Source organism: Amphiprion ocellaris, chromosome 5, assembly GCF_022539595.1.
Source record: "Amphiprion ocellaris isolate individual 3 ecotype Okinawa chromosome 5, ASM2253959v1, whole genome shotgun sequence".
NCBI classification, from domain to species: Eukaryota; Metazoa; Chordata; class Actinopteri; family Pomacentridae; genus Amphiprion; species Amphiprion ocellaris.
The window spans coordinates 34750365-34773015 of record NC_072770.1 but is presented as its reverse complement, the minus strand read 5'-3'; the positions used below and the strand labels follow the sequence as shown (position 1 = coordinate 34773015).

At 38.0% G+C, this 22651-nt stretch overlaps 2 protein-coding genes across 2 annotated transcripts; both read right to left on the bottom strand.

The window, feature by feature from the left end:
- Nucleotides 1-595: 595 nt before the first annotated feature.
- LOC111588015 (mucin-2) lies at nt 596-15535 on the bottom strand. The gene is made up of 10 exons (XM_055010671.1): nt 15238-15535; nt 4704-12092; nt 4450-4574; nt 4144-4208; nt 3837-4036; nt 3547-3712; nt 3263-3430; nt 3071-3144; nt 2938-2964; nt 596-2753 (listed from the first exon to the last, which is right to left on the bottom strand). The coding sequence occupies exons 1-9, from the start codon at nt 15356-15358 to the stop codon at nt 2951-2953; spliced, it is 8322 nt and encodes a 2773-aa protein (XP_054866646.1). The 5' UTR covers nt 15359-15535; the 3' UTR covers nt 596-2753; nt 2938-2950.
- A 3024-nt stretch (nt 15536-18559) lies between these two features.
- mrps16 (mitochondrial ribosomal protein S16) lies at nt 18560-21790 on the bottom strand. Its single transcript, XM_023288548.3, has 4 exons — nt 21633-21790; nt 21385-21415; nt 19447-19713; nt 18560-18961 (listed from the first exon to the last, which is right to left on the bottom strand). Exons 2-4 carry the CDS (start codon nt 21395-21397, stop codon nt 18825-18827), a joined length of 417 nt encoding a protein of 138 aa, XP_023144316.2. The 5' UTR covers nt 21398-21415; nt 21633-21790; the 3' UTR covers nt 18560-18824.
- Between the last annotated feature and the right edge of the window lie 861 nt (nt 21791-22651).

Genomic DNA, 22651 nt, shown 5'->3' with positions numbered 1-22651 from the left:
TAAATTTAAGAAACATTTTTAACATATCTAGCATTTAGTTTCTTCAAAGTGTATAAGGTTGACTTTATTTCAGTTTAAATCTTTTTTCCTTTCTGCTAGACATATCAAATCACATATTGTGATTGACAGCTAATAAGAACAACTCATGTTTAGGATTGGCTGACAAATACAAATGATATTTACTTATTTAACATACTTATTTCAGCAGTATTTGCGTCAATTTGATAATGCCTGCTGGTTGGTTTCATCCAAATCCGGCATTCCATTTTTGAGTAATGTTGCTAACAGACAGACAGACAAACCAATGCCAATCATCACATAACTCTGCCAAGGCTCCGCCTCCTTGGCAGAGTATATATATTCATATATATGCCACCCCCTAAAATGTATCTGGCAACCCTTTGCCACCCTATTAGTTTTTCTCTAGATCCGCCCCTGCCAAGGATAGAGCCCAGTCAGATTAGGATCTGGGGAGTTGGGCCCAGTCAACACCTTTGGCTCTTTATTGTGCTCCCGACCAAGGCTATGTGGGGCTGTGCTTAGTCTGCAACAAGGTTTAGGTGGATGATACATGACAAAGCAACATCCACAGGAATGCAAGGACCAAAGGTTTATTTAATAGATCATTGGACAGTTATGAGATGATCAGTATTATTCACTTCACCTGTCTGTGGTTTTAAAGTCGTGGCTGATTGTTATCAAGCAGCATTGTTCGAATTCTGCTGCAAAATTATTGAAAGATGTTATTTGTTAATACATCATGTGTCAGACTTTATGTAGATATTAATTTAATGCTCGTGCATCCAATTGTAAGATCCAGAATATGAATTTGAGTATAAAACAGCAAAGTGAAACAGTGTAAATTGTCACGAACTGATCTGAAATCTGTAACAGTCAAAATAGCTTCCCCTGCTGACATGCTATTAAATGTCAACATGTTTTGTTCTCGACAACTCAACAGCCTTATATTCCTGGTTCTTTCTAATTTATGTGCTGTTTATAAAAACAGTTTTCTTATGGAACTGCCCATTTTTAGGCAATTCTTGTTTATGTGTTGTACATGGCCATCAGCTACCTAAAGTTTATAGATATTAAACATGAAGATGTTAAGAATAAAATAATTTAGGTTGTTGTTGCTAAGTCAGGATAACACCCAACAATATTAATCTAATCTGAATTTAAAAAAGAGGTGAAAATTGACTGGAAAATCTGCTAATTAACTCATGTTTAGGTGTATCTTTTCTTATCGTTTGCTGTGATGGATGTGAGTTGTAAATATTTAACTGAAGCTCCAGTGCTGTTGGTTAAATTTTACTCAGGTCAGAGTACTTGTGTAGGAAATGCAGCAGATCAAGAGATGGTGGAGAATCAGTTAGCGTGTCTCTTGTCTTTAGGCACTAGGTGGAGACACAAACCCATCTGATCAAAAAGTCTTGTGAACTTGTTATGGACCAGCAGCAGGTATGTACATCAGTATTCGAACATGCTCAGTTCTTTAGAAAAACATCTTGGCAACATCAGTATGCCAGAAACTCAGACTGGCAGGAACAATAATCTTGCATTGTGACTGTAGTTATGAAGCTGTAATTACCTGATGCTGACCGCACACAGTTCCAGCTCTACATCACCGACATAGTCATATCTGATTTAACCAAAGAGATTTTTAAATTTCTTATTATTTTAGATCACTGTCATTAACTTTAGACATTATGAAAAAATGTTTTACACCTCTTCTGTGTCTTTATCACTCTTTCCACACATTCTGCAATAGTGAAACTTTAAAAAGAGTGCACCTATGCCATCTACTGACAGAAGACTGTCATGACTCAATGGGCAACAACTGCTACCTTTTTGTGTGAACAAAATGAACAGAAACGCACAGAACCTACATGTTTACATTAAAAACAACAACAACTGTCTTTTAAAGTCCTGCATGGCTACTGTAGTGGATTTCACAAAACTGGACAGGAGTTTGTAAATGTGTCCACCCAGTGCTCTGTTGGAATTTCGTGGTAACCTTTGTATCTTTTGTCCTACCACTGCACAGTGGAGATACTGAGCATGAGCAGCGATTAGCTGGCACAGCCCATCGTATTATTTCAAGTAATAGCAAAACCAGCATGACGTCTCAAAATCACTTTAACCTGTAACCAAAAGCTGATAATGTTGATCTTTGCATCTCGACACTTACCTTCTCTATCAGTTTCTATCTTTTTTTATTCTTACTGAATGCTTCCTGCTGGTGCCTGGTGCATCTAACACCAGTCTGTCACAACATTTTTTTAAAGGGTTAAGTGCACTCTCATTCAATGTAGATGTATAATGCATTCAGGGAAAATGAGAAATTAATTCTTGTTTCTTTTTTTCTACCTTGTGTTTCTCAAGACTGACAAGGAGTGTTACATACTGACCTTAAATAAAATTAAACAACATTCGTGTGACGCAAATTCAAAACTCAAAAAATACTGATGTGAGATGTGAATTGGCTAACAACACTAGAGTCTGATTTGTCACGTAACTTTCTTTTGTGGTCACAGGAAGTTACATTATAGTTAGTATAAATAAAACCATAAATATCACAACAACAAATTACCTTTGTATAAAACGTAATGTGCATTAGATGATTTACAGCTCACAATGATCTGTAATTTTTTAGAGCTAGCATTTAAAACATTCTATTATGAACAAAATTCTGTAGTCTGCAGCCTTCATCTGGAGCTGATGTTCTAATTTCCTGGACGATTTCTTGCGACCTGAAAATACACAAGAATGATCATATATTAAATTTATGTTCTACAGAATGGGCTAGCAAAGCGAGACTACACTATGGTCAACATTTTAACTATTTTTCAGCGTGCTCCATTGTCATCTGCACACTGTAGTTACCTAAACTTTCATAGGTACTGTGTGTGACACCAGAACAGTAAACAAACATACCTGAAATCCAGCTTTAAAATCTTGTGCCTGGGTTAAAAAAAAAAAAAAAAATGTTGAAATGCAATCCTCGCTGAGAGATCATGCACTGAATTTTAAAAATTAATCATGAATATGTAAAGAGACCAGGACACACCTCTGTTTGAGAAGTCAAAGAAATCATTATAATCATCAAAAGCAGAAAATCTTCTGTGAGAGTCGCTGAATTTCCTAAAATAGGACAGAAGAAATTTTCTTAACTTGATAATTACAAGTGAAAAGTTTAAAGTGAGTAACATTTTTCACATATTAATATGCAAGAATATGTATATTGTGCATCATAACCCACCAACTGCCTGTACGTCTCTTTTTGACAAGGATGACAACAATGATGATGATAATCACGAGCAGGAGAGCTCCTGCCAGTGACCCAAACAGTGCTCCATAAAAACCTGGACCTCGGCGGAAAAGATCACACTGTGGACCATAATACTGTTCCAGACTAGTTTGGTAGCACCTGTGTTAAAGAAAATAATATGTTAATAAATAATTCATATGAGAAAACATAATATTCATAAAAGTCTTGCCATTACAAAAAAAAATTGAGATAAAAAAGTAGACATATGGGCTTACGTGCACACTGGCCCTCTTCTAACGTCATTGTGACATTTTCCATGCTGATTGCAGTAATCAGGATTTGTTTGGCAATGCCCAACACACTGCCATTGACCATTAACAACCTCGGCAGTGAAATTAGCGAATCCAGAGCAGTTAACAAAAGGCATCATGTCTGTGATATCTGATTGAAAAATCAAGAATGCATCCTTTGAAATACCAAACAAATACAGAAATCTTGAAAAAATATTAACCGAAAGAAACGCTGCTTCTGTACTGCATGCTTAGAATGGAGATATAGCACTTACTTGCAATTGTAGGTGGCTGGACGACGAGTTCATTTAACTGCACACTTCCATTAAAAGCCTGTGAAATCTTATTGAGGTTACTTGTGTCATTCAAAATATCCGACAATACCCCATCAAGCTGAGTGTTCAGAAACTGGATTTGAGTCTCATTGTTCGGATAACTGTACACTGCCACGGTGTCTGCAATAATACTTCCATTCCTACGGCAGAAAAATAAAAAGTTATTGCCAAAAAACAAAAAAACATTTATTTGTGACTTAAAAATTCAATAAATGTATCAACAATTGTATCAGTAATGAAAACCTACGATAATTTGATGACTTGTACTTTTTGATATCCTTCCGGGAATGCTTCTTTGCACATGTCATTAAGCTGGAACACAGAACAGATGCTATAAAAGAAGTTACAGCAGTAAATATCAATGTTCTTGGCTATTTACATTAAAAATAGCAGAGAAAAAACAGAACATATATGTGCATGATATCTGCAGTTATATTAGTAATTACCTTGGAATTGATTATTAAGTGAAAAATTTTGTGAAAATAGTAAATACACTGAAAATTGACTAAAAAATAGCCATTAAATCATGCAACGATAAAAGACAATGCTCTACCTCAGCTTCTAATGTTTTGATGAACTGCAAGGACTCAGGTGAGTTTAGATTATTAAAAGCATCCTGATAATCGAGGTCAAATTCCAAAGTAAAATTTGCTTCTCGAGTAGGCACTTCTTCAGGATCTGCAGAAAAAATTTTATAACTTTCGATGGATGTCACAATAACATGACACAGACAATGCAAAAACATTTTACATAAAATTCTGAAGAAAGGACAAAATCAAAATCAACATAGCCAGAAAAAATTCTCACCGATATTAGGAGATGCCTCATTGTCACGGATGGAGCACTGCTCTCCAGAGTAAAATTCTTGGCACTGACAATGACAATCATTACTTGTCTCGCCAGGTATACAGGTGCCGAAATAACATATACAGCCACACGGAGGAGTAGTAGTTGGTGATGTCACAGTGGAAGTAGGACTTGAGGACAAGGTAACAGGAGATGTTGAATGACTGATTGTGGTGTCTGTGTGAGTGCTGAAAGTGGTCGCTGATGTCAAAGCCTGTGAAGTTGATGTAGATGTCATCGATGCCTGAGTGCTGCTACTTGACATGTCATTTGTTGTTTCAGCAGTGGGTTTGGGGGTTGAAACCAATGTTGACGGTGAAGAATATGTAACTTGGGTATTTGTGGAGAAGGTGGCTGTTGTGGACTTTCCCGTGTCAGTGGATGATGTTACTTCATTAGTGGTGGGTGATGAGATTGACTCTGTTGATTGTGTTATTTCTGTGGGTGTCACTGCTGCAACAGATGTCAGGTCTGGTTGTGTGGGTGAGGACATCATTGATGTAGATGTTTCCTGGTTAGTTGACGCACTCAGAGTTGTCATAGCACTTGTTGCTTCTGTTTCAATACTGTGTGAAGTTGATGTATCAGCAAAGTCAGTAGTTGTTGAATCCAATGTTGACGGTGAAGAAGATGTAAGTTTAGTACTTGTTGGGAAATTGGTTGTTGAAGAATATTCTGTCATGGTTGATGATGTTACTTCATCCGTGGTGGGTGATGAGACGGACTCTGTTGATGCTGTTTCTACTGTGGTTGTCACTGTTGCAGCAGATGTCAGGTCTGGTTGTGTGGGTGAGGACATCATTGATGTAGATGTTTCCTGGTTAGTTGATGGACTCAGAGTTGTCATAGCACTAGTTGCTTCTGTTTCAATACTGTGTGAAGTTGATGTATCAGCAAAGTCAGTAGTTGTTGAATCCAATGTTGACGGTGAAGAAGATGTAAGTTTAGTACTTGTGGGGAAATTGGTTGTTGAAGAATATTCTGTCATGGTTGATGATGTTATTTCATCTGTGGTGGGTGATGAGACTGACTCTGTTAGTTGTGTTATTTCTGTGGGTGTCATTGTTGCAGCAGATGTCAGGTCTGGTTGTGTGGGTGAGGACATCATTGATGTAGATGTTTCCTGGTTAGTTGATGGACTCAGAGTTGTCATAGCACTTGTTGCTTCTGTTTCAATGCTGTGTGCAGTTGATGTATCAGCAAAGTCAGTAGTTGTTGAATCCAATGTTGACGGTGAAGAAGATGTAAGTTTAGTACTTGTGGGGAAATTGGTTGTTGAAGAATATTCTGTCATGTTTGATGATGTTATTTCATCTGTGGTGGGTGATGAGACTGACTCTGTTAGTTGTGTTATTTCTGTGGGTGTCACTGTTGCAGCAGATGTCAGGTCTGGTTGTGTGGGTGAGGACATCATAGATGTAGATGTTTCCTGGTTAGTTGATGGACTCAGAGTTGTCATAGCACTTGTTGCTTCTGTTTCAATGCTGTGTGCAGTTGATGTATCAGCAAAGTCAGTAGTTGTTGAATCCAATGTTGACGGTGAAGAAGATGTAAGTTTAGTACTTGTGGGGAAATTGGTTGTTGAAGAATATTCTGTCATGTTTGATGATGTTATTTCATCTGTGGTGGGTGATGAGACTGACTCTGTTAGTTGTGTTATTTCTGTGGGTGTCACTGTTGCAGCAGATGTCAGGTCTGGTTGTGTGGGTGAGGACATCATAGATGTAGATGTTTCCTGGTTAGTTGATGGACTCAGAGTTGTCATAGCACTTGTTGCTTCTGTTTCAATACTGTGTGAAGTTGATGTATCAGCAAAGTCAGTAGTTGTTGAATCCAATGTTGACGGTGAAGAAGATGTAAGTTTAGTACTTGTTGGGAAATTGGTTGTTGAAGAATATTCTGTCATGGTTGATGATGTTACTTCATCCGTGGTGGGTGATGAGACGGACTCTGTTGATGCTGTTTCTACTGTGGTTGTCACTGTTGCAGCAGATGTCAGGTCTGGTTGTGTGGGTGAGGACATCATTGATGTAGATGTTTCCTGGTTAGTTGATGGACTCAGAGTTGTCATAGCACTAGTTGCTTCTGTTTCAATACTGTGTGAAGTTGATGTATCAGCAAAGTCAGTAGTTGTTGAATCCAATGTTGACGGTGAAGAAGATGTAAGTTTAGTACTTGTGGGGAAATTGGTTGTTGAAGAATATTCTGTCATGGTTGATGATGTTATTTCATCTGTGGTGGGTGATGAGACTGACTCTGTTAGTTGTGTTATTTCTGTGGGTGTCACTGTTGCAGCAGATGTCAGGTCTGGTTGTGTGGGTGAGGACATCATTGGTGTAGATGTTTCCTGGTTAGTTGATGGACTCAGAGTTGTCATAGCACTTGTTGCTTCTGTTTCAATACTGTGTGAAGTTGATGTATCAGCAAAGTCAGTAGTTGTTGAATCCAATGTTGACGGTGAAGAAGATGTAAGTTTAGTACTTGTGGGGAAATTGGTTGTTGAAGAATATTCTGTCATGGTTGATGATGTTACTTCATCCGTGGTGGGTGATGAGACTGACTCTGTTAGTTGTGTTATTTCTGTGGGTGTCACTGTTGCAGCAGATGTCAGGTCTGGTTGTGTGGGTGAGGACATCATTGATGTGGATGTTTCCTGGTTAGTTGATGGACTCAGAGTTGCCATAGCACTAGTTGCTTCTGTTTCAATACTGTGTGAAGTTGATGTATCAGCAAAGTCAGTAGTTGTTGAATCCAATGTTGACGGTGAAGAAGATGTAAGTTTAGTACTTGTGGGGAAATTGGTTGTTGAAGAATATTCTGTCATGGTTGATGATGTTATTTCATCTGTGGTGGGTGATGAGACTGACTCTGTTAGTTGTGTTATTTCTGTGGGTGTCACTGTTGCAGCAGATGTCAGGTCTGGTTGTGTGGGTGAGGACATCATTGATGTAGATGTTTCCTGGTTAGTTGATGGACTCAGAGTTGTCATAGCACTTGTTGCTTCTGTTTCAATGCTGTGTGCAGTTGATGTATCAGCAAAGTCAGTAGTTGTTGAATCCAATGTTGACGGTGAAGAAGATGTAAGTTTAGTACTTGTGGGGAAATTGGTTGTTGAAGAATATTCTGTCATGGTTGATGATGTTATTTCATCTGTGGTGGGTGATGAGACTGACTCTGTTAGTTGTGTTATTTCTGTGGGTGTCACTGTTGCAGCAGATGTCAGGTCTGGTTGTGTGGGTGAGGACATCATAGATGTAGATGTTTCCTGGTTAGTTGATGGACTCAGAGTTGTCATAGCACTTGTTGCTTCTGTTTCAATACTGTGTGAAGTTGATGTATCAGCAAAGTCAGTAGTTGTTGAATCCAATGTTGACGGTGAAGAAGATGTAAGTTTAGTACTTGTTGGGAAATTGGTTGTTGAAGAATATTCTGTCATGGTTGATGATGTTACTTCATCCGTGGTGGGTGATGAGACTGACTCTGTTGATGCTGTTTCTCCTGTGGGTGTCACTGTTGCAGCAGATGTCAGGTCTGGTTGTGTGGGTGAGGACATCATTGATGTAGATGTTTCCTGGTTAGTTGATGGACTCAGAGTTGTCATAGCACTAGTTGCTTCTGTTTCAATACTGTGTGAAGTTGATGTATCAGCAAAGTCAGTAGTTGTTGAATCCAATGTTGACGGTGAAGAAGATGTAAGTTTAGTACTTGTGGGGAAATTGGTTGTTGAAGAATATTCTGTCATGGTTGATGATGTTATTTCATCCGTGGTGGGTGATGAGACTGACTCTGTTGATTGTGTTATTTCTGTGGGTGTCACTGTTGCAGCAGATGTCAGGTCTGGTTGTGTGGGTGAGGACATCATTGATGTAGATGTTTCCTGGTTAGTTGATGGACTCAGAGTTGTCATAGCACTTGTTGCTTCTGTTTCAATACTGTGTGAAGTTGATGTATCAGCAAAGTCAGTAGTTGTTGAATCCAATGTTGACGGTGAAGAAGATGTAAGTTTAGTACTTGTGGGGAAATTGGTTGTTGAAGAATATTCTGTCATGGGCGATGATGTTATTTCATCCGTGGTGGGTGATGAGACTGACTCTGTTGATGCTGTTTCTCCTGTGGGTGTCACTGTTGCAGCAGATGTCAGGTCTGGTTGTGTGGGTGAGGACATCATTGATGTAGATGTTTCCTGGTTAGTTGATGGACTCAGAGTTGTCATAGCACTTGTTGCTTCTGTTTCAATACTGTGTGAAGTTGATGTATCAGCAAAGTCAGTAGTTGTTGAATCCAATGTTGACGGTGAAGAAGATGTAAGTTTAGTACTTGTGGGGAAATTGGTTGTTGAAGAATATTCTGTCATGGTTGATGATGTTACTTCATCCGTGGTGGGTGATGAGACTGACTCTGTTAGTTGTGTTATTTCTGTGGGTGTCACTGTTGCAGCAGATGTCAGGTCTGGTTGTGTGGGTGAGGACATCATTGATGTAGATGTTTCCTGGTTAGTTGATGGACTCAGAGTTGTCATAGCACTTGTTGCTTCTGTTTCAATACTGTGTGAAGTTGATGTATCAGCAAAGTCAGTAGTTGTTGAATCCAATGTTGACGGTGAAGAAGATGTAAGTTTAGTACTTGTGGGGAAATTGGTTGTTGAAGAATATTCTGTCATGGTTGATGATGTTACTTCATCCGTGGTGGGTGATGAGACTGACTCTGTTAGTTGTGTTATTTCTGTGGGTGTCACTGTTGCAGCAGATGTCAGGTCTGGTTGTGTGGGTGAGGACATCATTGATGTAGATGTTTCCTGGTTAGTTGATGGACTCAGAGTTGTCATAGCACTTGTTGCTTCTGTTTCAATACTGTGTGAAGTTGATGTATCAGCAAAGTCAGTAGTTGTTGAATCCAATGTTGACGGTGAAGAAGATGTAAGTTTAGTACTTGTGGGGAAATTGGTTGTTGAAGAATATTCTGTCATGGTTGATGATGTTACTTCATCCGTGGTGGGTGATGAGACGGACTCTGTTAGTTGTGTTATTTCTGTGGGTGTTACTGTTGCAGCAGATGTCAGGTCTGGTTGTGTGGGTGAGGACATCATTGATGTAGATGTTTCCTGGTTAGTTGATGGACTCAGAGTTGTCATAGCACTTGTTGCTTCTGTTTCAATATTGTGTGAAGTTGATGTCTCAGCAAAGTCAGTAGTTGTTGAATCCAATGTTGACGGTGAAGAAGATGTAAGTTGAGTACTTGTGGGGAAAGTGGTTGTTGAAGAATATTCTGTCATGGTCGATGATGTTATTTCATCCGTGGTGGGTGATGAGACTGACTCTGTTGATTGTGTTATTTCTGTGCGTGTCACTGCTGCAGCAGATGTCAGGTCTGGTTGTGTGGGTGAGGACATCATTGATGTAGATGTTTCCTGGTTAGTTGATGGACTCAGAGTTGTCATAGCACTTGTTGCTTCTGTTTCAATACTGTGTGAAGTTGATGTATCAGCAAAGTCAGTAGTTGTTGAATCCAATGTTGACGGTGAAGAAGATGTAAGTTTAGTACTTGTGGGGAAATTGGTTGTTGAAGAATATTCTGTCATGGGCGATGATGTTATTTCATCCGTGGTGGGTGATGAGACTGACTCTGTTGATGCTGTTTCTCCTGTGGGTGTCACTGCTACAGCAGATGTCAGGTCTGGTTGTGTGGGTGAGGACATCATTGATGTAGATGTTTCCTGGTTAGTTGATGGACTCAGAGTTGTCATAGCACTTGTTGCTTCTGTTTCAATACTGTGTGAAGTTGATGTATCAGCAAAGTCAGTAGTTGTTGAATCCAATGTTGACGGTGAAGAAGATGTAAGTTTAGTACTTGTGGGGAAATTGGTTGTTGAAGAATATTCTGTCATGGTTGATGATGTTACTTCATCCGTGGTGGGTGATGAGACGGACTCTGTTAGTTGTGTTATTTCTGTGGGTGTTACTGTTGCAGCAGATGTCAGGTCTGGTTGTGTGGGTGAGGACATCATTGATGTAGATGTTTCCTGGTTAGTTGATGGACTCAGAGCTGTCATAGCACTAGTTGCTTCTGTTTCAATACTGTGTGAAGTTGATGTATCAGCAAAGTCAGTAGTTGTTGAATCCAATGTTGACGGTGAAGAAGATGTAAGTTTAGTACTTGTGGGGAAAGTGGTTGTTGAAGAATATTCTGTCATGGTTGATGATGTTACTTCATCCGTGGTGGGTGATGAGACGGACTCTGTTAGTTGTGTTATTTCTGTGGGTGTTACTGTTGCAGCAGATGTCAGGTCTGGTTGTGTGGGTGAGGACATCATTGATGTAGATGTTTCCTGGTTAGTTGATGGACTCAGAGCTGTCATAGCACTAGTTGCTTCTGTTTCAATACTGTGTGAAGTTGATGTATCAGCAAAGTCAGTAGTTGTTGAATCCAATGTTGACGGTGAAGAAGATGTAAGTTTAGTACTTGTGGGGAAAGTGGTTGTTGAAGAATATTCTGTCATGGTTGATGATGTTACTTCATCTGTGGTGGGTGATGAGACTGACTCTGTTAGTTGTGTTATTTCTGTGGGTGTCACTGTTGCAGCAGATGTCAGGTCTGGTTGTGTGGGTGAGGACATCATAGATGTAGATGTTTCCTGGTTAGTTGATGGACTCAGAGTTGTCATAGCAGTTGTTGCTTCTGTTTCAATACTGTGTGAAGTTGATGTATCAGCAAAGTCAGTAGTTGTCGAATCCAATGTTGACGGTGAAGAAGATGTAAGTTTAATACTTGTGGGGAAATTGGTTGTTGAATATTCTGTCATGGTTGATGATGTTACTTCATTAGTTGTGGGTAATGAGACTGACTGTGTTGATTTTGTTATTCCTGTGGGTGTCACTGTTGCAACAGATGACGGAGTCAGAGTTGCCACAGCATTTATTGATTTTGATTCAGTATTGTGTGAACTTGACCTTTCAGCAAGCTGACCAGTTAATTTTTCCTCATTACCTGATGAAAGTCGAGTTGCGCCTCCAGTTTGTAGTGTAGCTTCAGATTCAGCTGTATATGTATCTGTATCTCTTAGTCTCATCCCTGGTGTTGCAGTTCGAGTTGAAGAGCCATATGTGGATGTCAAAGTTGTGGTGTTTGAAAGAATCTCAGGCAACCAGTCTTTCATAATGTGTTGCTTTGATTCTGATGATTTATTGATAGACTGTTGGGTTGTGTCATTCAAAATGTGTCCACTTTTCAAAATCTGTGACAGGTCATAGTTGGTAATGTTTATCTTTGATAGATTGTTCAGTTTGTAGTTGTTGAGTATCTGGCGTTTCTGCCATGCTCCGTTGGGTTCATTTTGTTTCCCATTTTGATTTCCTGTTGAGAGAAAAAATTTGTGCATGAAAATTGTTTGCCAACAGAGCCACTTGAATCAAACTTGAAAACTTGAAGTCAGAATAATTTAACATTTTCATCTGTCTTTTCTGTTGTTTCTCTTTACCATTTTACCAACATTTCCTTACAATAGCCACCAATTTTTTACTCAGTTCTGTCTGCAAAGTTTAACATTATATATTTATATTGCATTTTTAGCAGTGTTGGCTTTGTTTATCCTTCATCTTTTTGAGCTTTGCAGCTCGGCTCAGTTTTAGTATACACTGGCAAGGAAAAGAAAGTGAACTCTCTTGAGATAATCTGTATTTTTAGTATTTAGGCATAAATGTGTCTTAAAATATGGTCAAATTTTCTTCACAGTTTCAGTCATGAACAAAAATAAATTATGTAAACTGACATTCTTCAAATCACTTTTTTGCTTTATGTTTATCTTTTAATTTTGAATATATCACTAAAACATTCACAGTGTACTCGCGGGCAGGATAAAGTGAACCTCAAGGCTAATGAGATTAACAAAAAGTAATTCAGAGTTAGGAAAGAAACTGGAGTTGCAGATAAAATATTGATCTATAAAAAGAACAGTCTCTTTTAGTCTGGCATTTATATGTTTATATAGAAGACTTATGAGCAAGACTTGACCACAGTGAAACAATGAGCATGAAACAATGCTCAGTGAAGTTTGGAAGTTTTGTGGAATACTCACAGCAAAAGCATGAAAAGGGCATTGCATACCAACATGAAAACTTAAGCTGACATGTGAAATTACCGGTACAGTTGAAGACAAAATTATTAGCCCCCCTTTGAAATTTAAGTGCTGTTAAACAGATTACAGAATTTTTAACACAGCTTTTCCAAACATCCTAGTTTTATTTTGGATGCTTACATTATTTTACTTTGCACACAGAAACAAAATTGTTTAACAAAAACCAAAAACTATCAGGGTTAAAATTATTAGCCCCCTTAAGAACTGACGTTTTTATTGAGCCAAACCACAAACCACTGTTGTGCAATCATGTCCTTTAACTTTGTAATGCTCACAGCTTGTAATCAATCAATCAATCAATCAATCAATCAATCAATCAATCAATCAATCAATCAATCAATCAATCAATCAATCAATCAATCAATCAATCAATCAATCAATCAATCAGTAAAGTTAAAACTGGGGGTTGTCTTTCACTTTACACACAGTATAAAAACTTCATTAAGGATTTGAGCTGTCACTTGAGAAAGCATCATGCCAAAAACAAAAGAAATCAGTTTAGACTTGAGAAAAAGAACTGTTGATGCTTACAAAGCAGGAGAAGGGCATACAAAGTATTCAAAGCGTTTCCAAGTGTCGAATAATTTTGACCCTGGTAGTTTTTGTTTTTGGTTAAATCATTTTGTTCCTGTGTGCAAAGTAAAATAATTCAGGCATCCAAAATAAAACTAGGATGTACGGAAAAGCTGTGCAAAAAATTCCTTAATCTGCTTAACGGCACTTGTGAATTTTTTGAAAAAAAACTAAAATTTCATAGGGAGGCTAATAATTTTGTCTTCAACTGTAAGTGGAAGCATCATCATTGCTGCTTCTGAACCTATGTTTGCCCATTAAGGGGAAAATGAATTTCCAAGTTTAAAAATGTGTCTCAGAGTTCAGTTGAAGCTCAGTTTAAGCTGTGTGATTTAGCAGGAAAATGAAACCAACATCGAAGTAAAGTTTTAACAGAATGTGTAATATGTAACAGAGGTATAGGACTCACATGAGGAAGAATGGTATAAAAGTCTTTCTGAATGCTGTGAAGGTCTACCACAATTGATTGAGGTCTTTGCTGCAATAGCAGTTCCACCAGCTGTTAAATTTATTCCCTAACTTTTTCCACCACCACTGTGAATACTTCACAGCATGAAGGCACAAAAGATTATAACTGTGTTTTTCTGTACTTGTACGTGACGGTGGCAATGGCTGGATTGCGTTTTAGGACCGACTAATGCAGAAAATCAGGTAATTCCAAAGAGTTACCAAACTTTTTCGTGGTCCCACAAAATGAAAATGTTTTCTTCCAACACTAAATAAGGTTTATTGTCCTAATCTCCAAGACATTTCTAATGTCTGTATAATGTTCAAATTTTAACCCTCAGCAGCAATAATAGTGATGTTAAACCTCTACTTTAGTAATGCAAACAGTTATAACATGCATGATGTAATAAAAATGAGTGGTGTCCACTGATTAAATACGGTCTTTCTGACTTCTGGAGAGGAAAAAACCCAGACATTCACAGTGTGTGATGCATGACAGGTTGTTTCTTCATGTAAAATAGATTTTTGGTTGAAAATGCAATTAAGCTGCTTTATTTTAAAGGCTTAGCAGAGGCAGGCCATTATTGACCCTGATGACAAGGGGAGTACACAGGATCTTAAGACAACACAAAGGTTAACTGAATATGTCAACCAGCCTACAGTAGCCTACAGTAACGTGTTTTATTGAATATTCACTTAATTTGAACGAAGTCTTCACCCATGAAAAAATACAGTCCCATGCTTAATTTGAGTTTTAACAAGTGAACTGACAGCAACTTTGGTATGGACATGCAACTGAAAACTTGTGATTGATACACAAGGTGGATTAGATTTTACACAGGATTATGAAAAAAAAAAACTTCCTGAAAATCATCCATTTTTTTCTTTACTTCCTTCCAAAAATAACACATATATTGAGTACAAAATAAGTTTTTTAAGAGCGTCGGAAAACATACTGACAAGAAGAAGCAAAGTCGTACTTTGTACTTTAAGTATAAAATGCACTTATTGCTGAGGGAGTCATGACATAGGTCAATAAAAGTATGGAATGCGAATGTCACATGGTGAATGGTGGAACATTAAGCACTTTTTGTCTTTTGTCTTCTCACTCCAGCAAGTATCTGCTTGTCAGGTTCAATGTCTGTTTTGTAACAGAATGCCAAATGCAATCATTTTTTCGGCAAAACAAATCTACCCATGGGTATTAATAAAGTAACCTTGATATTTCGTGACAATAAAAACACTGTTGAATGGTTCCCAGTGTTACACAGGGTTAAATACATAATAATTCTCAGTGAGCACAGCTGGTAATGTAATGAAGAATTACAGAAATCACAGGCTTACCTCTTGTTTGTGTAAAAAACACAGACGGTGCAGTCAGCATGATGATTACAAAAGTGAAGAGAAAAAGAATGGTGGAAAGCCTCCCCCAGTTATGGGATTCTGGATAAATCCGCTTCTTCATTTTCCTCTACATTCAGATAATCATCCGAGAGATACAAAGCTGAAATGTTTCAAGTGCTGCAATGTTTTTCACTCCATGAACACATACACAGCACTTACTGTAAACTTCTAAAGATATCATTTGGTAATTGTCCGTGAACTGGCAGTTACGTTCTTGTCTGCAGCTGCAAGCCTTATAAAAACTTGTCTGTGAGAATCAGATGTACTATGTGTCATCAATGATCAACTTGTAAACTGAGGTTGCTACTGATATTCTGCCCTCCCTCTGCAAACATTTTAAGAATTGTGGCATGGCGCTGCAGTCATTTCTCAAGTTCACTAAAAACACAGTCACACCCTGTACATTACTGTTTACAAAGGTCCATACTACAGTGATGCTGAAGTGGACGAAGACTAAGGCATGAATGGACGAGGTGGGGTTTGGGTGGGGGTCATTTTAGTAAGAAAATAGATCTTACCTAATGGCACATTACTAAGCATTATTTAGTGTCAGTGACAGCTGTGACATTAAATATACACCTGGCACGCAATGGCTGGGTTGTTCATACACTAAGCACCTCATAAGGTCATTGTAAATGAAATAAAGATCTTTCTAAGGGTGAAATTGTATCTTATTTGAAATAATTTTTCAGTGTGGGATTCTATAGCTTTATTACAAACTCTATAAAATCAACAGCAAATAGTTCATTCATTGTGTAAATTTAATTACTAAAATAGTTCTTAAAAAAGCATTCTTATTATTGTTATTATCATGTCTGTTATGTACATTAGTTGTTTTGTCTCAGTAAAGGACGTTTATTTTAACCCTGAATTTATTAAAAATGTATTTGCTGTGACAACCAGCTGGGCATAATGGAGAGAGTTGCATAGCTTTGACCTTCGGATGGCTATACTGAATGGCCTATCGACAATATGGTTAATAAGCTCAACGGTCATACCATAAATAGACTGACAGACTGTTAAACATCACCCCAGCACTGTTAATAGACAGTTTGAATAGCACCATAAATACACAAGTTGTGACAAAGTATTACACAAATATTTCTCTTGATCTTGAGGCCACAAAAGGGTTGGGTAAAGTTCTTCACACCTCTGTTTGCTTATCAGAAAATCATTTCTTAAAGCCCATGCAACAAAAAAACTGAATGTTTCCTGGTAACTACGTCATGCTACTCTACAATAATTAATTATTAAGTAACTTACTGATGTATTCATATTTCACAACAATACTGATTTTGTTATTTTCTTTTTAATTGAAAATAATATATAGTATTGTTTATTTTTGAAATGCATAAATCAGATCACTACCAGTTAAAAGTTTGGACACACCTTCTCATTCAATACTTTTTATTTATTTGCATTATTTTCTACATTGTTGATTAATACCGAAGATTAAACTTTTGACTGGTAGTGTATATAGATATTCATTTTCTTTTTTTTTTTTTTGTATTTCCTCATAAAATAGCTCAAGAATCAAAGCAACTATTGTTCCACAGCCCTAAAAATATCAAGCAATACCAACAACAGACCTGCTTTTAGTATTTACATAAGTTATTGTTGGACTTCCTTTTGGACACTGGGTGTTGTCAGGTGTGTCTTTGTTCAAATCAAATTTTTTTTTTTATTACCATTTTCCGATTGATGCAAACCACACTTGTGGTGCAATATCAAGCTATTGAAGAGGGAGCATTAAGGAAGCTAAGATAAGCACGACAGATAGATAAACTTTATTGTCTGCCCCAAACGATGACAGAAATTCTCCTTTGACAACGCTCCAACAATAAAATGCAACACATATCAAAATACACTTAATACACAAGCTCACAAAGTACAGGCATCTAAAGGGCATGTTAAAAAGAATCTTATTCAATTTTGTTGAGGGTGGTTACTACAGTGGGAATAAAGGATTTTTTATAGATGTTTTTGTGGGCCAGTGGGACTTTGCCACTGGTCTGCCTGATGGAAGTAACTGGAAGGAGTGATGGAGGGGGTGAGAGGGGTCCTCTGTGATCAGGGTGGCTTTCCTTATCACAGAACGGTTAAACAGTCCAGAGACATGAGTTAGTGGTGAACCAATGATGTTGCTGGGCTGATTAATAATATGGGAGAGTTTTGTTTTATTTTTAGCGGAGAGGGAGCTGTACCAGGATGAAATGTTGAGCGTGAGGATGGATTCAATGAGTGAGAAGTAAACCAGGGTTAAAATGCCTCTGCAGACATTAGAAGTCTTCAGTTTCCCCAGCAGGTGAAGCGCTGTGGTGCTTTTTTGTACAGCCTGATTCGCAAACAGCAGACAGCAGTTCATACACACTGGTGTAAGATTCCTCAACTGAATATGACTTGTATTTCAGGTCAATTAGCTTTGTACTCTCATTAAATGATTTGTAAAGTTGTCCCTTGCCTGAACAGAGAAGGATTTAAGAATAGAAATAGTTTACAGTATGCGTGTACGTGCTTTCTCTGCACTTCATTTAGCAAAAGACAATAAGCTTTCTAAGGCTCTTTTGTTGATGAAGACATCTAACAACAGAATTAAGTGGGACATCATTATCCAATAGAGATCAGTTTACTATTTGTTTCTCTTTTCTTTCCTAACCAGGTCAAATCTACATAGAAAGGGATTATTTGCTGGAAGTATGACTTATTGTGTATTTTTGTAGCCATCAATACAAGTTAAGTACACGGATTTGATCTGTAAATACTGACTCCGTCATGAGACAAACTGTTACAAGCCATTTCCTTGGAACATAGTAAACATTTATTTTTAACATTCCAAACACTATTCAACAGGACGCGACTTTTGAGGATGAGCTGTAAGCATTACAAAGGTTGCCATAATTGTTTGATACAGGAGAAACAAGGGTGGAGAATTTTTTTTATTGAACTAACATTAAATAGATGCTATAAAGCTGGTCAATAAAATATATCAACAAACCCATCCACATCTGATTTATATAATTCTTTGTGTTTGGCATTACTGATGTTTACTAAGGGGTCAAGTACACTCATTCAAGTGATGCCAAAAGAAGAGAGAAAACTGACAAAAAGAGGAGGAATGTTTGCAAGGTTCAATTCAATTTCAATGGTAAGAATATTAACTTAATAAAAAATGTATTGTGGGTGTGGATTGTCCATAAATGTCATGGAAAGGTTAGACAGAGGTTAATAGAACCAATCTGCAAAATAACCCCAAACAAAAGTATAATATTGAAATACTTTAATCAAGTCACATAAAACAGCAAATACTTATCGATCACTATCGCTCATGGTACTCATAATCACGTAGCTGTCATCAGTGGTACAGCAAATTGCTCACACAGACTACTGAAGCCACTACAATATGCCATATCTGAAGCTGTCATGGGCAGTCCACCCAACGAGCGAGGAAACAAATCGATCAGTTTTCTTTCCAAACAAGTGTGACATCCTTTTGAAGTGGACAGTCACAAAGTCCACAGCTTTAACTCTCACACTTCAACTGGTTTCTGTCCCTCCTCCACTGTTTCCTCTGTTCCTGTTGCCGTTTCTGTCCGTTGTGTTTGGGCTCGTCGACGCTCTGCCTCTGTTATGGTCATAGGGTGCAGAGGGAAAAATCCTGCCAACCCTGTAGAAAGGCAGAAATCACACATGAGGACGTCTTCCATTGGCAAGCTCCAAGTTACCAACGTCTTTTGCGATATAAGGACCTCATAAACCATCACTTTAAGACCTTATCACTTTATTACTCTGGTGGAATGCTACTTTAGATACTTGTTACAACCACAAAATGAACATTCAGTCTGTATCTGCACACCTTCTTGAACCACCGTGCACGAACGAGGTGCTTGACAGAGCAATGAAAGCATTTACAAGGCAGAAATCATAATCATTAACAATATATATACAAAACATTTTCAAGAGAAGTCATTACAGATAAGTATATCTTTATATAAATAGGGCATAAAAGGTGACAGTGGTTGTAAAAAGGGATGGAACTCCTTCTGTAAATAGACCATATAAGTTTCAGTTCCAGTTCTCTGGAAAGCCCACAATAAAATTAAGCAATGTTGATCAATGTTTTAAAAAACTGTTCATGTACTGAATACACACCTAGAAGCTTGGCCACCGGCTTTGAAGGGTGTGCGCCGCAACCGATCCAGTACTTGATCCGGTCAAAGTTGAAGCTCACCAGTTTCTCGTTGTAGATGTTAGGGAGGGGGTCGTATGAACCCAGCTGCTCTATATATTTACCATCCCTTGCCCGTTTGTTGTAAGCTGCCACAATGCGATAAAAGGGCCTGTTTGCTTGTTTGTGACCAGCAAGAGCCAGCCGAAGGACAACGTAACCGCCATGGTACTTCTTGAGAAGAAGCGACGCTGCAGAAGAAAATGAGCACAATAAGTATGAGGAACAAAAGGGGAAAAAAATTGTTTCCTGTAAAATGTACATACCTCACTGCATCAGGAAGATTTTGACACCACAATTAAATGAAATACTGTCAGAAGCTTCAGTCACTTCATGTAGAAGAAGATTAAAATCTCATTCAGCAATGCTTGTTGCTCATTTATTCACCATTCCATATTATCCAGTATGGCTAATGAAATGAGAGGATCTACATCTTCAGCTGTTTTATTTAGATTTTAATGAAATTTGTTTTGGACTTTGATCTGAACTTGTGATTTTTCTGACTTTCATATATTGAGGAAATGTTTGAAAAACCTTGTTAATACAGGATTATTCAAAAAGAATGAACCGGTTTCATTATGCAATATTTTAATAAGGAAAAGCAATAGAAAATTCCAAAACATGGCAATGTCGATATTTTTCCAATATAGTGCATCCTACTTTCTTCCACTACATCTTCACTTAGTATCATGCAAACTGGTCAGTACATTTGTGTTATCAGAAACCCTGCTTCAGAAAGTCGATTATGTCTGCAGAGCCGGGGGCTGCACTCTCAGGACCGCACCTATAGGACCATGGTGTTTATTCACCTGCTGACTTGGTGCCAAAGTAAGTATCAGCATTTCTCTCCATGATGGACAAAAGTCATAATGTAAGTACTGATCATGAGTTGTTTTATTGTTTAACATTATAAACATTTCATATGTCTTCATTTGTGCAGCAAAGCAGTTGTTAACCTGCCAAACTGAGAAACAAACTATGTTTGAATTTGTCATTAAACACTGCAAACATTCATGTTTTATGTACTGAAAGCTGCTGCAAAACAAACTTTTAGCTTGTGGAATTATTTGTTTAATTGAGTCATTACATTATGTTTGGCAGCCTAACTCTGAAATTCTGAAAATTAACTACAGCCAGCATATTAATTTATACTTCATCAGATGATAGAATCAGATGCAAATTTCCCCTTGTGGGACTAGCAAAGGATATTCTAGAAGCATGTTGACATGGTCACTGTCACTATATTAAACAGCAATAACCTTCAGTGTGAATGTTTGTATAACACTCATTATTTTACAGTTTTAAAGATGTTAATAATGTTGCATGTATTTGAACTTGTCACAGTAGAGAAAGCAGAGGTGTATTAATGCTGCATTCCTCTTGGCAGAGCTGCTACTGTTGTGCAGTCGGTTTTCTGTCAAAGTTTACTAAGAACATTTATGGACCTTATTCGTCAGTTAATCTTCCTGTGACAAGTTCAAATGTCTGCTGTGAAAAAGGTTATTATTGTAATAAGTAGTATTTTGGACGAAATAAACCTTTCACACTTTAACCTGTTAGTTAAAAAGCACTATTTGGATGGAATAAAGCTTTAAAATTATAGGTACTTGGAAGTAATGTAGTACTTCCTGTGGAACACTCCTTGAATAAACCTTTTAAAGTTTAAGCATATTTTGAGTGAAATCATAATTTAAAATCGCGGCTGCGTCTTGAGTGATCATCTGTGGGTGGCGCTGTCTATAAAAGAGGCTCTAAACCTGCGGCCCTATCGATGCACGTCCTCCTGAGTCCTCCGGCCCTGCAGACACAAACTACCGGCTTCAAGCTCCGCCGACACAAGACTGGTCAGAATGAATACTCACATAAATGCACCATGGTGTTGGCTGAAATATCCTGCAACAAACAAGAAAGTCACCTTTAAGTCAATGTGCACATATGCCACGTTATATAAACAGCGACAGCAGCAAGTCTGCGACTGTTACACCTTCGCTACGTTAAAGAAAAGCTTTAAAATGTCCTCAATGGCAGCAGTGCGGAGAATGCTAACGGCTAGCCGCAACAGCATCTCCTGTTCGAAGAGTTTAGAAATGAGCGAAATGAAACGAAATACCTCCGGCGACGGTGAGGGACGTAAAGGGAAATATTCACAGGTGCTGTGTCTATTCTATCCGCGGCACGGGAGATGTAACAGGCGATTGTTGTTGTGTGTTTTCAGCAGGACAAGTAACGTGACATTTGTCAGAACGCCGCCATGTTTAAACAGGAAGTTACGTACGGCGAAGTCGTTGCACGGGGCAGGACACAAGATGGCGCAGTTACACTTCTGTCCGCTACACCACCGCGAACGGAAGACCTACACTACTTCTCAAGGTAATGTCAGGGAACAGGGCTGGGAGATGCAACTGGAACATTAATCACGATAAAGCATGTCATTTCAGTCGACATTTATAACTATTTTTAAATAAAAAACGAGAAATGAAAACTTTAAATTGAATGTAGACGCTTTAGCTTAGTTATCAACAATTTTACAAATTAAGCAACATTGAATAATACTCCGAAAAAATGCGTTTAAATAAAAATATTGATAAATTCGGATAAAATTATCATTTCGCCTTGAAACACTTTAAATAAAATAAGAAAGCAAAACCTAGAGGCACACAGAAGGCAACCAGAGTAAAATAAAACCACCACACAGCTTAAGGCCTGTGGCTATCCATGCCTACCCCAACATCAAGTCCGTCAGCCATCACAGTAGACCGCCATGAGTGCGTAGAGGTGATAGGAGGTGAAGGACATAAAAAACAAGCAGCCTACTTGTATACCCATCTACCATTTGCTGCTGCTTTTAACTATAAGTAAAACTGATTTTTTTTTTATCAGTATATAATAGTTGTATTTATTTGACTCACTGGATGGATGCATCAGCTTTGAATGCAGCTAAATGGCCAAATGTGTACTCCAATGAACTTTAATGCAATGCTTCAAATAAACGAATAATTCATTTTCTCGTTTTAGTTAAGGCAATGGATCTGGCTCAAATATATTGTGAGCATGAAAAAAAAATGACAAAACCATCCGTTTCATTTATGGTTGCTGTAAATATGATTATCACTCAAAGTGAGGTTCTTT